At 35.3% G+C, this 15016-nt stretch overlaps 1 protein-coding gene across 1 annotated transcript; it reads right to left on the bottom strand.

Moving 5' to 3' along the window:
- Nucleotides 1-4136: 4136 nt before the first annotated feature.
- On the bottom strand, nt 4137-10033 carry LOC116177024. The gene is made up of 4 exons (XM_031495878.1): nt 9688-10033; nt 9381-9635; nt 5834-5947; nt 4137-5760 (listed from the first exon to the last, which is right to left on the bottom strand). Exons 1-4 carry the CDS (start codon nt 9823-9825, stop codon nt 5179-5181), a joined length of 1089 nt encoding a protein of 362 aa, XP_031351738.1. The 5' UTR covers nt 9826-10033; the 3' UTR covers nt 4137-5178.
- Nucleotides 10034-15016: the final 4983 nt, after the last annotated feature.

Raw genomic sequence — 15016 nt, forward strand, 5'->3', positions numbered from 1 at the left:
AAAAATCTAGTACTGTCTTGAACAGTAAACCGTCTCCAAAGTAGTTCAGTTACATTTAACGTTTACTGTCTTAGGAAGGACCCTACCATCTCTCAATTCGCGAAAAGTCGAAATCTCTAGGTGGCCCAGAGACCGCGAAATCTCCAGACAGACGGACACGCGGCGGAAAATCGAGCACATAAGCGTTACGGCCGTTTTTTATTAGGTTGGATGTATGATTGAAAAAGTGTAGTGTTCGCCACCGTGGACGTAGAGAGACGAGTCTAATAAGGGAGGGCCCGAGCTATGCCGAACTCGCCTCCGGCTCGCTCGACACTGGTGTACAAAAAAGTGTAGTGTGTTTGGCAGTTGGTAAACGTCGTTTACCACCGTGGACGTAGAGAGGCGAGTGTAAGGGAGGCCCCAAGCTATGCCGAACTTGCCTCCGGCTCGCTCGGCACTGCTGTGCAAAAAAGTGTAATGTGTGTTTGGCAGATGTTAAAATAATGTCGTTTGCCACCGTGGACGTAGAGAGACGAGTCTAAGGGAGAGTCCGAGCTATGCCGAACTCGCCTTCGGCTCGCTCAACATTGGTGTGCTAAAAGTGTAATGTGTGTTTAGCCGTTAATAAACATCGTTTGACATCGTGGACGTAGAGAGAGACGAGTCTAAGGGCGAGAGCCTGAGCTACGCCGAACTCGCCTTCGGCTCGCTCAGCATTGGTGTGCTAAAAGTGTAATGTGTGTTTGGCCGTTGATAAACATCGTTTGACATCGTGGACGTAGAGAGGCGAGTCTAAGGGATGAGGGCCCCAGTTATTGCTGTACAAAAAAGTGTAGTGTGTGTTTGGCCGTTTATAAACATCGTTTGCCACCGTGGACGTATAGAAAGGCGAGTCTAAGGGAGGGCCCGAGCTATGCTTTAGCTCGCTGAGCATTGCTGTGCAAAAACGTGTAATGTGTGTTTGGCCGTTGCTAAACATCGTTTGACACCGTGGACGTAGAGAGGCGGGTCTAAGGGAGGGCCCGAGTTATGCCGAACTCGCCTTCGGTTCGCTCGGCATTGGTGTGCCTACTACTCGCGTTAAATTTTTCATTATTTGTATTTTGTACATACTAATTTTCGTCCAAATAAAGTCCCGACCTAGGACACCCCTTTGATTTATCTTGAAATGGACTCGTCCATCAGTTTGACGTTTAGTTTTTTTAAAATGGCGGGAAATTCTCATTTTATGGAAATTAAGGAAAATATGCCTTCGTGGCGATAAAAAGCTTCCAACACATGCGGATAGAAATCTTAGACCATATAGTACATGGACCGCTAATTGTAACTAAAATATGGTCAAGGGTAAACGAGTCTGCCCGAAGTTGTCCGATGAGGCACGATTTGAGACTGTCAACCTATAAATTAACAAACGTCAATTAATTAATCGCCTAGATATCCCAAAAAAAGCAAACTTATTCTTATTTGTGGACGTATAGCAAATAATGAAGAGTATTTAAAGCTTCCCCTACTACGCGGTTACTATAAATCTGCTCATTAAACGATCCTAGTGGTGTTTACACGACCAGTGGCGTATTTACGAAATAGCTACAGGGGGGGGGGGCGTAAAGAAAGAAAACCAATTTTTTACAAAAAATTTGGAATATATGTGCATATGCATTGTGCATGTATAAATATAGTGGGTATCATAAACACAGAAGGTCCATTTTAAAAATAGTTTCCAATTTTATTGTTTTATTGTTAAGTACATACTCGTATATCTATAGGTATAGATAGCTCATATTGGTTAAATTTATGTCAAAGGAATAGGTAAATTCCTAAATTTATATCGAGCCGAATGCAGCATAGATACTTAACTATATTACTCAATCCGATCCGAGTTTAGGCGCATCGCGCGCTGGTGTGTAGTTGGCCTGTTCATTCGCTACGGTTCGAGTATTAATTACACTACTACAACACATTTGTACATTTGTCTCAAACGGCGGTGGCCTATTCTACGTTCATATTTGTTTTCTTGCCATAGTCAATGTCATTAGAATGCCGACATAGCGCGCGATGGGCACAGGGGGGGCACACGCCCCCTATGCCCCCCCTGTAAATACGCCACTGTACACGACTTTAGTGTTTACCCTGAGATTCACATACCCACGACTACAGTGCCCTCTATCCGTGACCATCCATTTTGTATTGAAAGCATAGGGCGAATAGCAGTCCATGTACTATATGGTCTAAGATAGAAATTCTAGAATGTTTAAGACTTCTCACGGCAGAGGCGGACTGGTAACCTTTAAGTGGCCTGGGGAAAATATTTATCGGCCCATTTTTTAGAATTGGAACTCGCGGGTAACATTTAGTTCTATAAAAATAGTCTCTTTAATATCTTGAGCAGTATCAACTTAAGGCGTATATTTTATTTTATTGCCTTTATTTTATAATTTTGCCTTGATAACTTGTTCTGAAATTTGACGTTTTACCTATTAGGTACATAGGTACTTAAATTTATTATTATTGTGTAAGTAATTATATTGACCATTGGTTTTGATTGTCCTCGTCTTGGCTTTCGTTCGGGGGTGCTTTTTCTTTGTTTTTCACAAATAACGCTGTTGATAATGTGAATTTAGCAATGGGCCGAATGTTTTTAACAATAAAATTGGTTCCAAGAAATTACCATGGTGCCCGGGTTCATTAACGATAGGAAGTCCTCGTTTCTATTAGGTACCTCTGTGCCCTATATTGCACTTTCCATATTACTGTAAATAACTTCAATTATACAATTATCCGTATTCACAGTATACATCGTATACCGTATAAACAAAGTTTCTTGTCTTTCTTTCGCTGACATAAACGAAGATTTTCTTGTTTTCGCAAACTGTATTGAAAAGATAGGAAGACTCATTGTCCAGTGTAACGCGTCCTCTTACAAATAAAAACAAATTCGGCGAAAAAAATCGATTATTATAAGGCCAGTAACGCACTAGGCAGCCATAAAACTGCGGGGGCTAATCCCACACACTATTGTTTATTCGAGCCCGCCTAGACAGCTGAAAATCGTGTGTGGCTGCCGCAGTGAGGCTGCCTAGTGCGCTACTGGCCTTATTCTGCACGCTGACCAATTAAATTGGAATCAACCATTATAACTCATAAGGCATAACATAACACAGTAGGTACAATAAAAATATATAGACAGAAAATAATGTTAAATAAATCGATTTTTGGCGGCCCATCAGTTGACATTTATACCGGCCCATCGGGCGATCGCCCGACTGGCCAGTCCGCCCCTGCCTCACGGACTTGCCCGCGCCCTATTTAACTCAAAATCACAAAAAAAAAACGCCTCACTGATGACGTCATCGGTGCATATTTTAAGGTTTTTTTTTGTTAATTTAAGGGTGAAGAAGTATAATAATCAAGTTTTGACCGTATGAATGTCGCCCCAACTTTTCATGGACTACTTGATTTCGTTGAGAAACTTGAGTTACCTCAAAACCGGCGGTGACCTTCAGTTGCGTTTTACCATATTGTTTTCAATTATGTTGTTCAATCTTTTATATTGAAATATAATATAAATATACAGGGTAAGTAAACGTTGTGAAGCACGTTTTTAAATAATTGGTGTTTTTATATAATTATAGTTATATTGTTCAATCATTTATATTGAAATATAATATAAATATTTATATTGATTCAATCATTTATATTGAAATACAATATAAATATACAGGGTAAGTCCGGGAACAATCGATTATATCACTTATTTGTGAAGCAATTTTTTAAATAATTATTCTTATATAATAAATATTAATGCATTTATAGTAATTGTAATGTTTTTTTTTCTTCTGTGTAAAAAAAGACTTCTATATTTCTTGTAGGTAGGTAGAAGACAAACTCTTGCGAGTGCGTGGTTATATGCCCCCAGTAATGACGTCTCCAAAGTATTAATTTGCGCACTATCTTTTTGCACTTTTGCTTCGGTACCTAACTTTTTCAATTCGTTAGGCGAGTTTATTCTGCCTGTAGCAGAAATGGCGTTTGAATAACCGTCTTTATAAAGATACTTACCTACCAGAACCAAATGTTACTAAAAAAATCAGTAAACGAAACCAAAGATCTGGAACTTCTGTTTATTTTGTGTCCATTGCGAATGAAAAAAAAAAGACTACTGTACATCTTTTAATAGTCCTATAAATATATACACACTGGAATGGTACACCTACAGGTAGTTTATATTAGTAATGCATCTATCTAACGGAGTCTTGAAATAATACCAATAGGTAAGCAATACTTATTATTACAGGGAAGTGAGCAAACTTAAACACCTACGGAGCAGTTCTTATATACCTATCTATTTAAGCAGTCTATTCTAGGAAATCACAAAATTATTTGAGATTCATTTTTCTCTGTACAGTGATTTAGAGACACAGAATGATTTCAATCGAACTGTAGACAATGAAATCAGTTCAAGACATTTTAGAGATAGATGAAAATCATACTGTGATGCTATGTAAATAATTAAGTACATGATGCCTTGCCTACTGTGTTCGTCTAAAGTCCCTCAAGTGCTTTTTAGATGGTAACATTTTTGTGACACAAGCTTGTGCGAGAAGATTACTACCAATTCAAATGTTACCGGCTAGAAAGAGCTTGTGTACCTACCTACTTGTCAACATTTTTAGACGTGCATAGTATGCTCAGTCACTAAATGAAAATGCTTTACCCTTTTAGGTTTACTTTGTAATTCACAACCATATTATTTTCAAACATCTTTGCCCACAGAATCTAGAAGGACTTCTATGTGCCTCTACTGTTCAGGTTTATAGCTATGCCCTGTTTTAAACTAAAAATCTGATTAAATATAGATTTCAGGTACACGTAATTACAATAATACGAATAGGTGCAGAGCAAACAGAACTTGAGCAATTACGGATTATTTATTCCACTAGGTATGCAGTGTTTTTGCAAGTAAAATTCCATTGTGAATGGAATCGAAGATTATTGCCATAAATGGTATGAGCTCTGCCGAGTTCTCTTTTCATATTGCGGATAATTGAATTTGAAGATTTTACTTTAATATAAAAAAATAATTTAACCAAATCCCACCTGATAGGAATTGTGTTATCAAAAACTGGAATATCGTATAAACTTACTTAAAGTAATATCACAACATTTTTTTGGTCAGGCAAGTAATAAAGTGCTATCTTAGGAAAAAGAAGATTCGTATTGTTTCCCTTCAGTGGTAGCATTTTGTTCTAAACCTTGCAACTCTATAATGGCTCTGTCGAGTGGAACTATTTTGAATAATTCAGAAGTAGGCTGATACGTATATTTACTACTATCTAACTTAAACTTCAGTCCTAAAACTATGTTCAATGCGGACGCGTCATAGTTATGGCATCCAGAATAACGATATTGCGGTTTTTTATTAAATCGACAACCTCCAGATTGAGCTCCTATTGGATAAATACAGTCTTGAGTTAACGCACATTGTACCCATGGCAACATCACATCCTTATGTGTGCTTTCAGTATTGACGAGTATTATAATATCCGCCGATACCATTTGCACGAACAAAAAGCTATCCGCATCGGTACGAAAATAATCGAACATCTTTTTGTGAGTACGACTAGATACAGCATTCTTAAGGGGCATCGCCCACGTCAAAATTCCGCTACCCTTAACGACCGAGTTATATAAATTCAATAATACTTCAGGTATTACAAATCTTTTGAAACGAATGTTACATTCCAAGAAGAAAATTGATCCGGTGTGCTGGAGAGCGTCCTGAAAAAAGTATTCATTTTGTTAAGTGATATCAACAAACAAAGCAGTGGCGTATAAAATCGTCGATACCTGCCTGTATCACAACCGGCCGGTACGCACGTAAAGCTTCATCTTCAACGTGTGATGGAAATTCGTTTAAATTAAAACTAATGACTTGGCACCGACTGCTATTACAGTAGTTCTGTAGCTGAAACAAAATTGTCATTCAATTTTCATATTCATCTTTGAAATGCGTTCGTTTTAACATGGTTTTGGTTTCAAATACCATTTTTATTTTTATTTATTGTATTAAACAATAGACAAGAGACAACAACACTTACAAAACAACAATTTATAAGTATACCGCTCCATAGCGAACGTGAACAAAAGTATGTCTGGCGATAACAAGAAACGTATTGGGGAAAGCGAGCGCGGTTGCCACGATCTCTTGGGACTTAAAAGTTTCTGTTTAAAGCCGACCGCGTGCCGAAAATGCATGTGTACTATTTTATAGCAAGTCTCTGGTACTATTGGTAAAAAAAGGTACCCTAGTCGAGGTCGTTGCGTTCAGAAAATAGGTCCCGTTTCAGAAATTCTAACGGGCTAAAAATAGCGAGAGAGGTGGGAGAGTGAAGAAGATTAATTTGCGAGCGATCACGTACGTTTTTCATCATTGATTTTTTCCATCGCGTACCATTTTTTTACGAGAAATTTTATTTCGCGGAACATGGGCATTTTATTTCGGTGCATAGTAACTTAGAACGTTATTTTTTTCGCGAAATTGAAGCCGGTATGCTTAGCTTCGCAATACGTCACGGAGTCACCTGTACCTACCATTAAGCGATCTCAACATGCCTAATCTTTATTTTTATCAGTTAAAACTAACAAAGTTGTGTGTCAATAAAAAACGGAATGTTTGTCTCATGTTTATTCTACCTGTTTCAGAGCGATTAATTAATAAATTACTATAGTTTGATTCTGTATCGATATTTATTTCAACCAAAAAACATTTATAAACGACCCGTGTAGAAAGCTTTCATAAGGAATTAGCATAGAACATAAACAATAATTGATGTCACAATCGAGGGCGATCGAAAACTTTACAAATAGGACACTGTAATACAGGGTGTTTCGAAATTTGCGCACACGGACTACGTGATGATGTTATACGACAAAAACTGAACAAAAAGTTCCTCTATCAGTTTTCCATCAGACGGCTATTTTTCGCGCTACCGCGGTTTAAAAAATCTCCGCCCCCCCTACGCTGCGCCACTGGTTAAACGAGTACGTAATTACAACAGTTGTTCAAAATGTCCGCCGTCTGCTAGTAAACAAGCTTCAGCACGTCGAAAAAAAAAGTGCCGGTCTGATAAAAAACTGGAACTTTTTATTCGTTTTCGTTGTATAACACCATCCCACAGTCTCTGTGCGCGAATTTCGAAACACCCTGTATATTGATCTGCAATGTCAACATTTAAATTTAAATTCATTTTTAGTCAAAAGGGGATCAATATGTAGTAAAAGAAAGTATTAATATCAAAACAGGCTTCCGCAGAAAACAACGGAGCTATAATCTGATATATATCGGAGCAGTTTACAAGATCGTTAATCTCCAAAGGGGTTTCGTTAATACTTGCGGAATGAAGTAGATTCACCAGGTGAATGTTGATAGAATTACATGTTTGCTTTCACTGAAATCGCGGGGAATCTGCCGGTAATGTAGAAACTCATCTATCGCGTTACGCTCGCCAATACCAGATGGAGGGACCAAGTAAAAATGCAATGCCATTGACGTACTGCGTAGGCAATGTCCAAGTAGACCAAGTTAATCCAAAAAAGAAACACTGAGAAAGCTTTGAGGGAAGGTAAAGCCTTAAAAACATGTTAAGAAAAATGCTGCGTAATTATCTAACATACCACGTACTGTTTAATGCAAATACTAATCCGTAAAAACGCTTCAAAAGGATCCACTCACAGACAACAGAAGAAAGAGAAACCACTCCAAAGATAAATGGTGACAGTCAGAATAATAATCCCTTACGGTAAAACACGAAGTCGGCAAAAGTAATCGCGTACCAAAGAAAAATTTGCATGTAAGCAACACGAAAGCAGAAAGTTCACTGAAGAGGAAGAAGCAGTGCGTAAGTAGAAACAAAAAGAAGGGATAGAATTAGAAGTACCGTGGGAATCATCTGCACGATCTCCGTCGGCGAAACATAAAACTAAATAAGAAACCTCTAACGGCAAAAAATAAAGAACTACGTAAAAGAACTCTACTACAAACTAACTTACATTTTTAAGCTAGTGGATTACACATAAAATACCTAGATGGCGTAAGAATATCAAATATCTAGACATCAGAGCAAGAATTTAAATAAGAGCACAAATCGAAGATTACTCAAATGGAATGTAAATCGGGAATATCAATTGGTAAGAAAATAACGTTACACGGCCAACCTGGGAAGTGGTATCTCGATGTTTTGAAGGCGTATTGGGCTCAGTGGGACTCGTCGCTACCACGTTTCAACTCCCAAACGTACTCTACTAGGGGTGGACGCTCCATAATTTCCATTTGTTTTGACAAATTGCTTTAATCAGAAGGATACAAGGTCAAAATTTCATAAAAATTGCTTCATAAATAAGAAGTTAGTTCGGCACATGCGCAAATCCATTTCATACTATCTCTACTAGTTTTACTTCTCTAAAAAGTATACCAATAAGTTTCAGTGAATTCGTCTGGGTACTTCATGCTACATTTTAAATACTTACCCACTTCGTATCGCGGAGGCATTTTATATTTTTTTTATTTTTAATAAATATTTAAATAGTTGTGTATACAATTTACAAATAAAAATGATATGATAAGTTCATATTTTTAAACATTGTTTTCCTAACATTAAAAAAAGTTCTCCTATGATAGCGACTAGTTAAATGTCTAGCTTACTAGATAATATAGAGGGGTTCCCCAGGCATTCAGTATTAGATCCTTGTTCTGTTAGGCTTTTGTGCAAACAACTGAAGAGGCTTAGAAAGTTAACCCCTTTTTCACATAGTAAAATCCGAGGTAAAATCTATGGCCCACTTTTATTGTGCAGTAAATTGCCACCTTGACTATTTATTAAATAAAGCAGTCAAAATTGTATTATCGCAGGAATTGTAGCATGCATAAAATAATGATAGATATGGTCTAGTATGGTGCAAAAGAAAAATTAGGAAGTTGTCTACCATTCCCAATTCAGACAAGTTGATCATCTTTCATAACTCCATACTTAGGTAAAGTATTAATTATATCCGAACACAAAATTGAAAATTGTCATTCTAAATTTTGACTCAACAAATAATCACAAAGTTGACTCTGACAATCCCGGAAGATCGGAGAGAATAGCGAAGAAGAGAAACAGGTTAGACAGTCTACAGTTAGAAATGCCTATACTATTTACCGAGCTATTTACATCTCGATTTACGTATGAAAATGACCACTAGCCGTAGTCCTCCGCATAAAAATATAATTTTACCTGAGTACATTAAACATTCAATTACAGAACATTAAAGATTGCCGTGTGAATGCCTTTGTGATGACTCATTGAGCCTAGGCAAAATTGAGACTGAAACGCAAACAAAACACTACATTGCACACGTACCATTCGCAACCCATAGCTTCCAAGGCCGATATTGTAAATAAGGATGGTATTATTCGGCAGGACCTTTCCAATGTTATTTGCAAAACCAATCGCTTGACTTTCCTGACCTTCTAGTACGTAAGTTACAATGACAGGTAACGAGGTGTTATGCCAGACGTCGGTCGGATATAATCTAGGTTTGTCGACAAAGCCTAACATCTGAAGGTACTTTTCATCTGCGACTAAAGTCTTTGTTTCTGCATCTCGTAACGTATCCTAAAGTATTCAAATTACGGATCCGTTTTCTGAACAAATGCCGGATGCTTACCTTGAAGTTTCGTAGTTGCTGATGCGTGCTTGTAACAATATCTTGAATACTTGAAGGTTTTTGTTGTCCGAAGATTATTAGCAAAAGGCTGACGGTAACTATGCTACAGAGGAATATTAGAAAATTTTTTGTCCTCATTGGAAAAGATTTGAGGTTGGAAATTGGAGCATTGCTGTCCGCAGATGCGATATATTAATGCGTAATCATGTTAATATGTTGTTAAAGGATAACAGTACGAGCTATTGGTCTACTAATTACTAATGAACTAGTATTGTATGGCATTTGAGCGGTGCCCTTTTATACAATGTATAAATATGGATGATTGGTTTGGTACCACTGAATGGGAGTATCACTTTTCACTTGGACTGTGGAGTAGCCACATCCAACACTTCTCCGTGATACAGTAGCGGCCAGTTTAAATCAATACCCAGGGATACGGCAATTGTGATCAATACAGTGTCGTAACTTCGAATATGCGATCTTGCAATGTCGGTGAAATTCTTTTGACTTTTCGTTATCAAACGTTTACTTTGCAAAGCACTTCTATACGTATCTAAGCTTTTCATCCGGTTAATATGTTGACAAATACGTTAAATAGGAGAGAAAAGTCTGTTGATACCTACTGATGCTTGCTTCAAAACAAAAATACTCGTTTTCTCATCGGAATAAAATATATACTTACTCCTCCCTTAAAAAAATGCACCAATGACGTCAACAATGGAGCCCGTTTTTGGTTAATAATTAAATATGACGTAGGTCGAGAACCATTCATGTATTAAACTTTCAAAAATTTTGATCCGCACATAGGACAAGCCTTTTGGTACTGAAAATATGCGTAATTTCCTCAAAATGAGAATGCATCGAAATTTTTTAGAAGTAATCGTCAAACCGACAGACGAGTCCATGTCAAGAATACAAAAGTTATAAGGTAACACTGGAAAAATGAAGTGAATTGAGACTCAAACAGTTTTTATTATTTCAAATCAAATCAAATAAGAAAAAATAAAGAAATAAAAAATACAAAAAACAAAAAATGATAAAAACGGTTTGAGTCTCAATTCACTTCATTTCCAGTAAGCAATCACTCAAACACTTATGGAGTCCTTCATCAACAAAGTTTCAAACTCTCTCCGGAAAATTCCACCAGTTAAATAAGAAATAAAAAATAAATAAAAAGGAAATTTTAAAAACACCGTTTGCGTCTCAATTCAGTTCATTTTTCCAATAAGCAAGCACTCAAACACTTATGGAGTCCTTCATTAACAAAGTTAAGGTAACAATTTTATTTTGGCGAAAATTGGCGTAAATAGAAGGAATTAACGCAATAAACTGCCGAATTTGTCTTTTTAGGACGTTCATATAAGCTTTACGGTATGTAAAAATCATCGGCGACGGTTTTTAGCAGCAAAATTGTACATCTTCCCCATTTCAAAGCACTCCAAAAAATTATAAAACAATCAAGTAGGTACGTCCCCTTTGCGAAAAACCTCTGAACGTCAAGGGTACTTACCAAGGTTGTTTTATTAGAAAGGTTGTCTGGTAACTCTAAACCAATACAATGCTTACATTTTGAAGGCGGGAAAACGTCATCCAGAATTCACATTTAAAATTGCTCATAGGTTACAATGCTAATAAAAGGGGTGAAAAATTTAGTTTTTGCAGTATATTTTTGGATTTATATGGGTAGGTATATGTATATGAGGGTGGATCTTATATTGGAAATCTTGGAAGTTTATCGACTTCCACCTTTGAAAGAAATCAAAGTATTGCAAAAATGAGTGTGGTGCGTAAGCTGTTTTACATTGCACAAGGACTTGTGAAAATGTAATCAAATTAATTTTAGAGGTGGAAATGGATAAAATTCAACGTTCTACAAAATAGGAACCACCCCTACGTACCAATACCTAGCCTTTGGGAATTAAAACTCTAAAACATTCTTTAGCGGATGACGCCAAATAAAATGCTGTTGCGTTTTATGGAAAATGTATATTTATAGTATGTACAAAATGGTAAAAATTGTTAAAAACACATACTGGGAATGGGAAGCCATTAATTGGAGTGCGATAACAGACTGTTAGATACGGTAAATAATAATTAACTATTTATTACAAAAAAACCATGAGACAATAAATTGTATCATGAAAAAATATATCAAACAGAATACACCATATTTTTGATATACCTACTTATTATTACAAGATGCAACGTTGCCACTCATACACTTATCCCCCTACACAGTTGCCGTCGCTCTCATTTGCAACAGATATTGACAACCCTTGAACTGCCCTACAGCATCTCTATCTTTATATCTTGCGCTGAGATAATCGATACTTAAATGTGTCAACATGCACAAAAGTATAGCCAACATTTTAAATCTGTTACGACACATGGACCTGCCTTTCATAAGGCCACACAATCGAGAATTAATATTTAAACAAGAAATGTGTTCCTTGGGAAAATGGTTTGTGTTTTAAAATAATCCCAATGAGTACATTTTAAAAGGTGTTGTTTAAAGTGACATTTGTTATTTGTCTCGTAATCACAACTACATTACAATGAAAGGTTGTGTGTTAAAATGTGCCTTTTAAGACATTGTTTATGATTATTTTGTTCCTTAATTACAATGAGCACATTTGCATTCTTTAGAATCAGTGTTTTAAAAGGTGTCGTTTAAAGTGGTATTTGTTATTTGTCCCATAATCACAATTGGAACATTTAAATTCTTTAGAATCGGTATGATTTAAAATATGTTGTTTAAAGTAGTATTTGTTATTTGTCTCATAATCGCAATGAGCACATTTAAATTCTTTAGAATCAGTGTGGTTTAAAAGGTGTTTTTTAAAGTAGTATTTGTAATTTGTCTTGTAATCACAATGAGTACATTTAAAATCTTTAGAAACTTTATGCTTTAAAAGATGTTGTTTAAAGATGCATTTGTTACTTGTCTCGTAATCACAATTAGCACATTTAAAATCTTTAGAATCGGTATGATTTAAAATGTGCCTTTTAAAATATTCTTTATTATTTGTTCCATAATCACAATGAGTACATTTAAAATCTTTAGAATCAGTATGTTTTAAAAGGTGTTGTTTAAAATAGTATTTCTTATTAGTCTCGTAATCACAATTAGTGCATTTAAACTGTTTTGAATCGGAATGATTTAAAATGTGTCTTTTAAAATATCGTTTATTATTTGATCCATAATCACAATGGGCACATTTAAAGTGTTTAGAATTTGTATGTTTTAAAAGGTGTTGTTTAAAGTAGTATTTGTTATTTGTCTCATAATCACAATAAGTACATTTAAATTGTTTTGAATCGATATGTTTTAAAATGTGTCTTTTAAAATATTGTTTATTATTTGTTCCATAATCACAATGAACACATTTAAATTCTTTGGAGTCGGTATGATTTAAAATGTGTCTTTTAATACATTGTTTACTACTTGTTCCGTAATCACAATGAGCACATTTAAAATTTTTAGAATCTGTATGTTTTAAAAGATGTCGTTTGAAGCGGAATTTTTTGTTTGTCTCGTAATCGCAATGAGCACATTTAAAATCTACAGAATCACTATGTTTTAAAAGGTGTAGTTTAAAGTAGTATTTCTTATTTGTCTGGTAATTACAATAAGAACATTTGAAATCTTCAGAATCAGTATGTTTTAAAAGGTGTTGTTTGAAGTAGTATTTGTTATTAGTTTCGTAACCACAATTAGCACATTTAAATTCTTTAGAATGGGTATGATTTAAAATGTGTCTTTTCAAACATTGTTTATTATTTGTTTCATAATCACAATGAGCACATTTGAAATCTTTAAAATCGGTATGTTTTAAAAGGTGTCTTTTAAAGTGATATTTGTTATTTGTCTCATAAGCACACTTAGCACATTTAAATTTTTTGGAATCTGAATGATTTAAAATGTGTCTCTTCAAACATCGTTTACTATTTGTTCCATAATCACAATGAGCACAGATAAATCCTTCCGACACATTTTGCTTTAAAAAATGTTGGTTAACTTGCAGCTTACTATTTGTTGTGTGTTGATCGAAGTCAGATTCAAAATTGTTGAATATATGAGTTTTAATGTTCCATCCACAATCAGTTTGTTGTATATCTTCATTATCCAGCGATTTGGAGCACTGTGCAGTAATTGTAATTTCGTCTTTTATTGCAACCAATGCTTCGTTGCTTACTAAAATGTTGGCTTGAAGATCAGAATGGATTTCTTCTTCATGTTTTGGTTCGATTTTAATGAGTGGTATGACATCACTTCTGTCCATATTAGCATCAATAACGTTATCAAGAAATGTGTTACGATTACAAGTTTTCTATTAAACTTAAACAAATCGTATTTCTTACCAGCTTACAGTAAGAAATAAAGATAAACTGAGCTTACCAAACCAATTCAGCCTCTATAGAATAGGAGAGTACAAACTTTAGACTACTTTTCTTCTTTAAAAGGTACAAAACAAACCTACCTACGAATTACGATAAAAATAAGGTACAAACGTTGCGACTAGCGTACAATAGATAAAACTCTGGCTGCAGCTCAAGTACCGGTATAGTACAGGATTATTCAATATTGTAAAGTAAATTTAATTACATTATTTACTCGTATTTACAATTAACCATATGAATTAATTATTAGGTATATTATATGTTAATTATCATTTATCACTCTTTTGTAATAACATGTAAATTATAACATAAAGGCGAATTTCACTATTATCACTTCGGCAACAATGCCAAACCAAATACAATGCAATCTACTTATATTGAAAAGAAAAATGTTCGAGAGAAAAAAAAGAGATCATATTTCCCAGAAAGAAATCGTCACATTCACCTTCATTCCTTATCCTTATCTGTGATTAATCCTTTATCGATAGAATGGCGACCTGATGGGACCCCGATGTCGCTTTAAACTTCACGATTATACCATTGATTATTACTTATTCAATGATAATACTCGCTACAAATATGTTACAGATTCTGTTTGTCATCAATTGTATTTAAAAGTATGATTATCCATATTGTAGAGCATAAAGAAAAAGGAACAAGTACCTGCTATCAAATAATAACATTGAATTTATAACTATCAATTCAATGATAATAATACAAAAGCATATTAAAGAAATCTCTATTCAAATGTGAAAGAAAAGTAGATCGTGCAACCCGCATTACACCTCAGTATAAAATTCAAATTCAAAATTACGCACAATCGCAATTAAGTCACTACAGCCCTAGGGATAATTTCGGTCGCTGTTTATTCAACAGTTTTACTGCGAATCGGGCATTTATATTTATAGCTGCTTCCTATCCTAGACCG

The sequence above is a fragment of the Photinus pyralis genome, unplaced genomic scaffold (assembly GCF_008802855.1).
Source record: "Photinus pyralis isolate 1611_PpyrPB1 unplaced genomic scaffold, Ppyr1.3 Ppyr1.4_LG7, whole genome shotgun sequence".
Lineage (NCBI taxonomy): Eukaryota > Metazoa > Arthropoda > Insecta > Coleoptera > Lampyridae > Photinus > Photinus pyralis.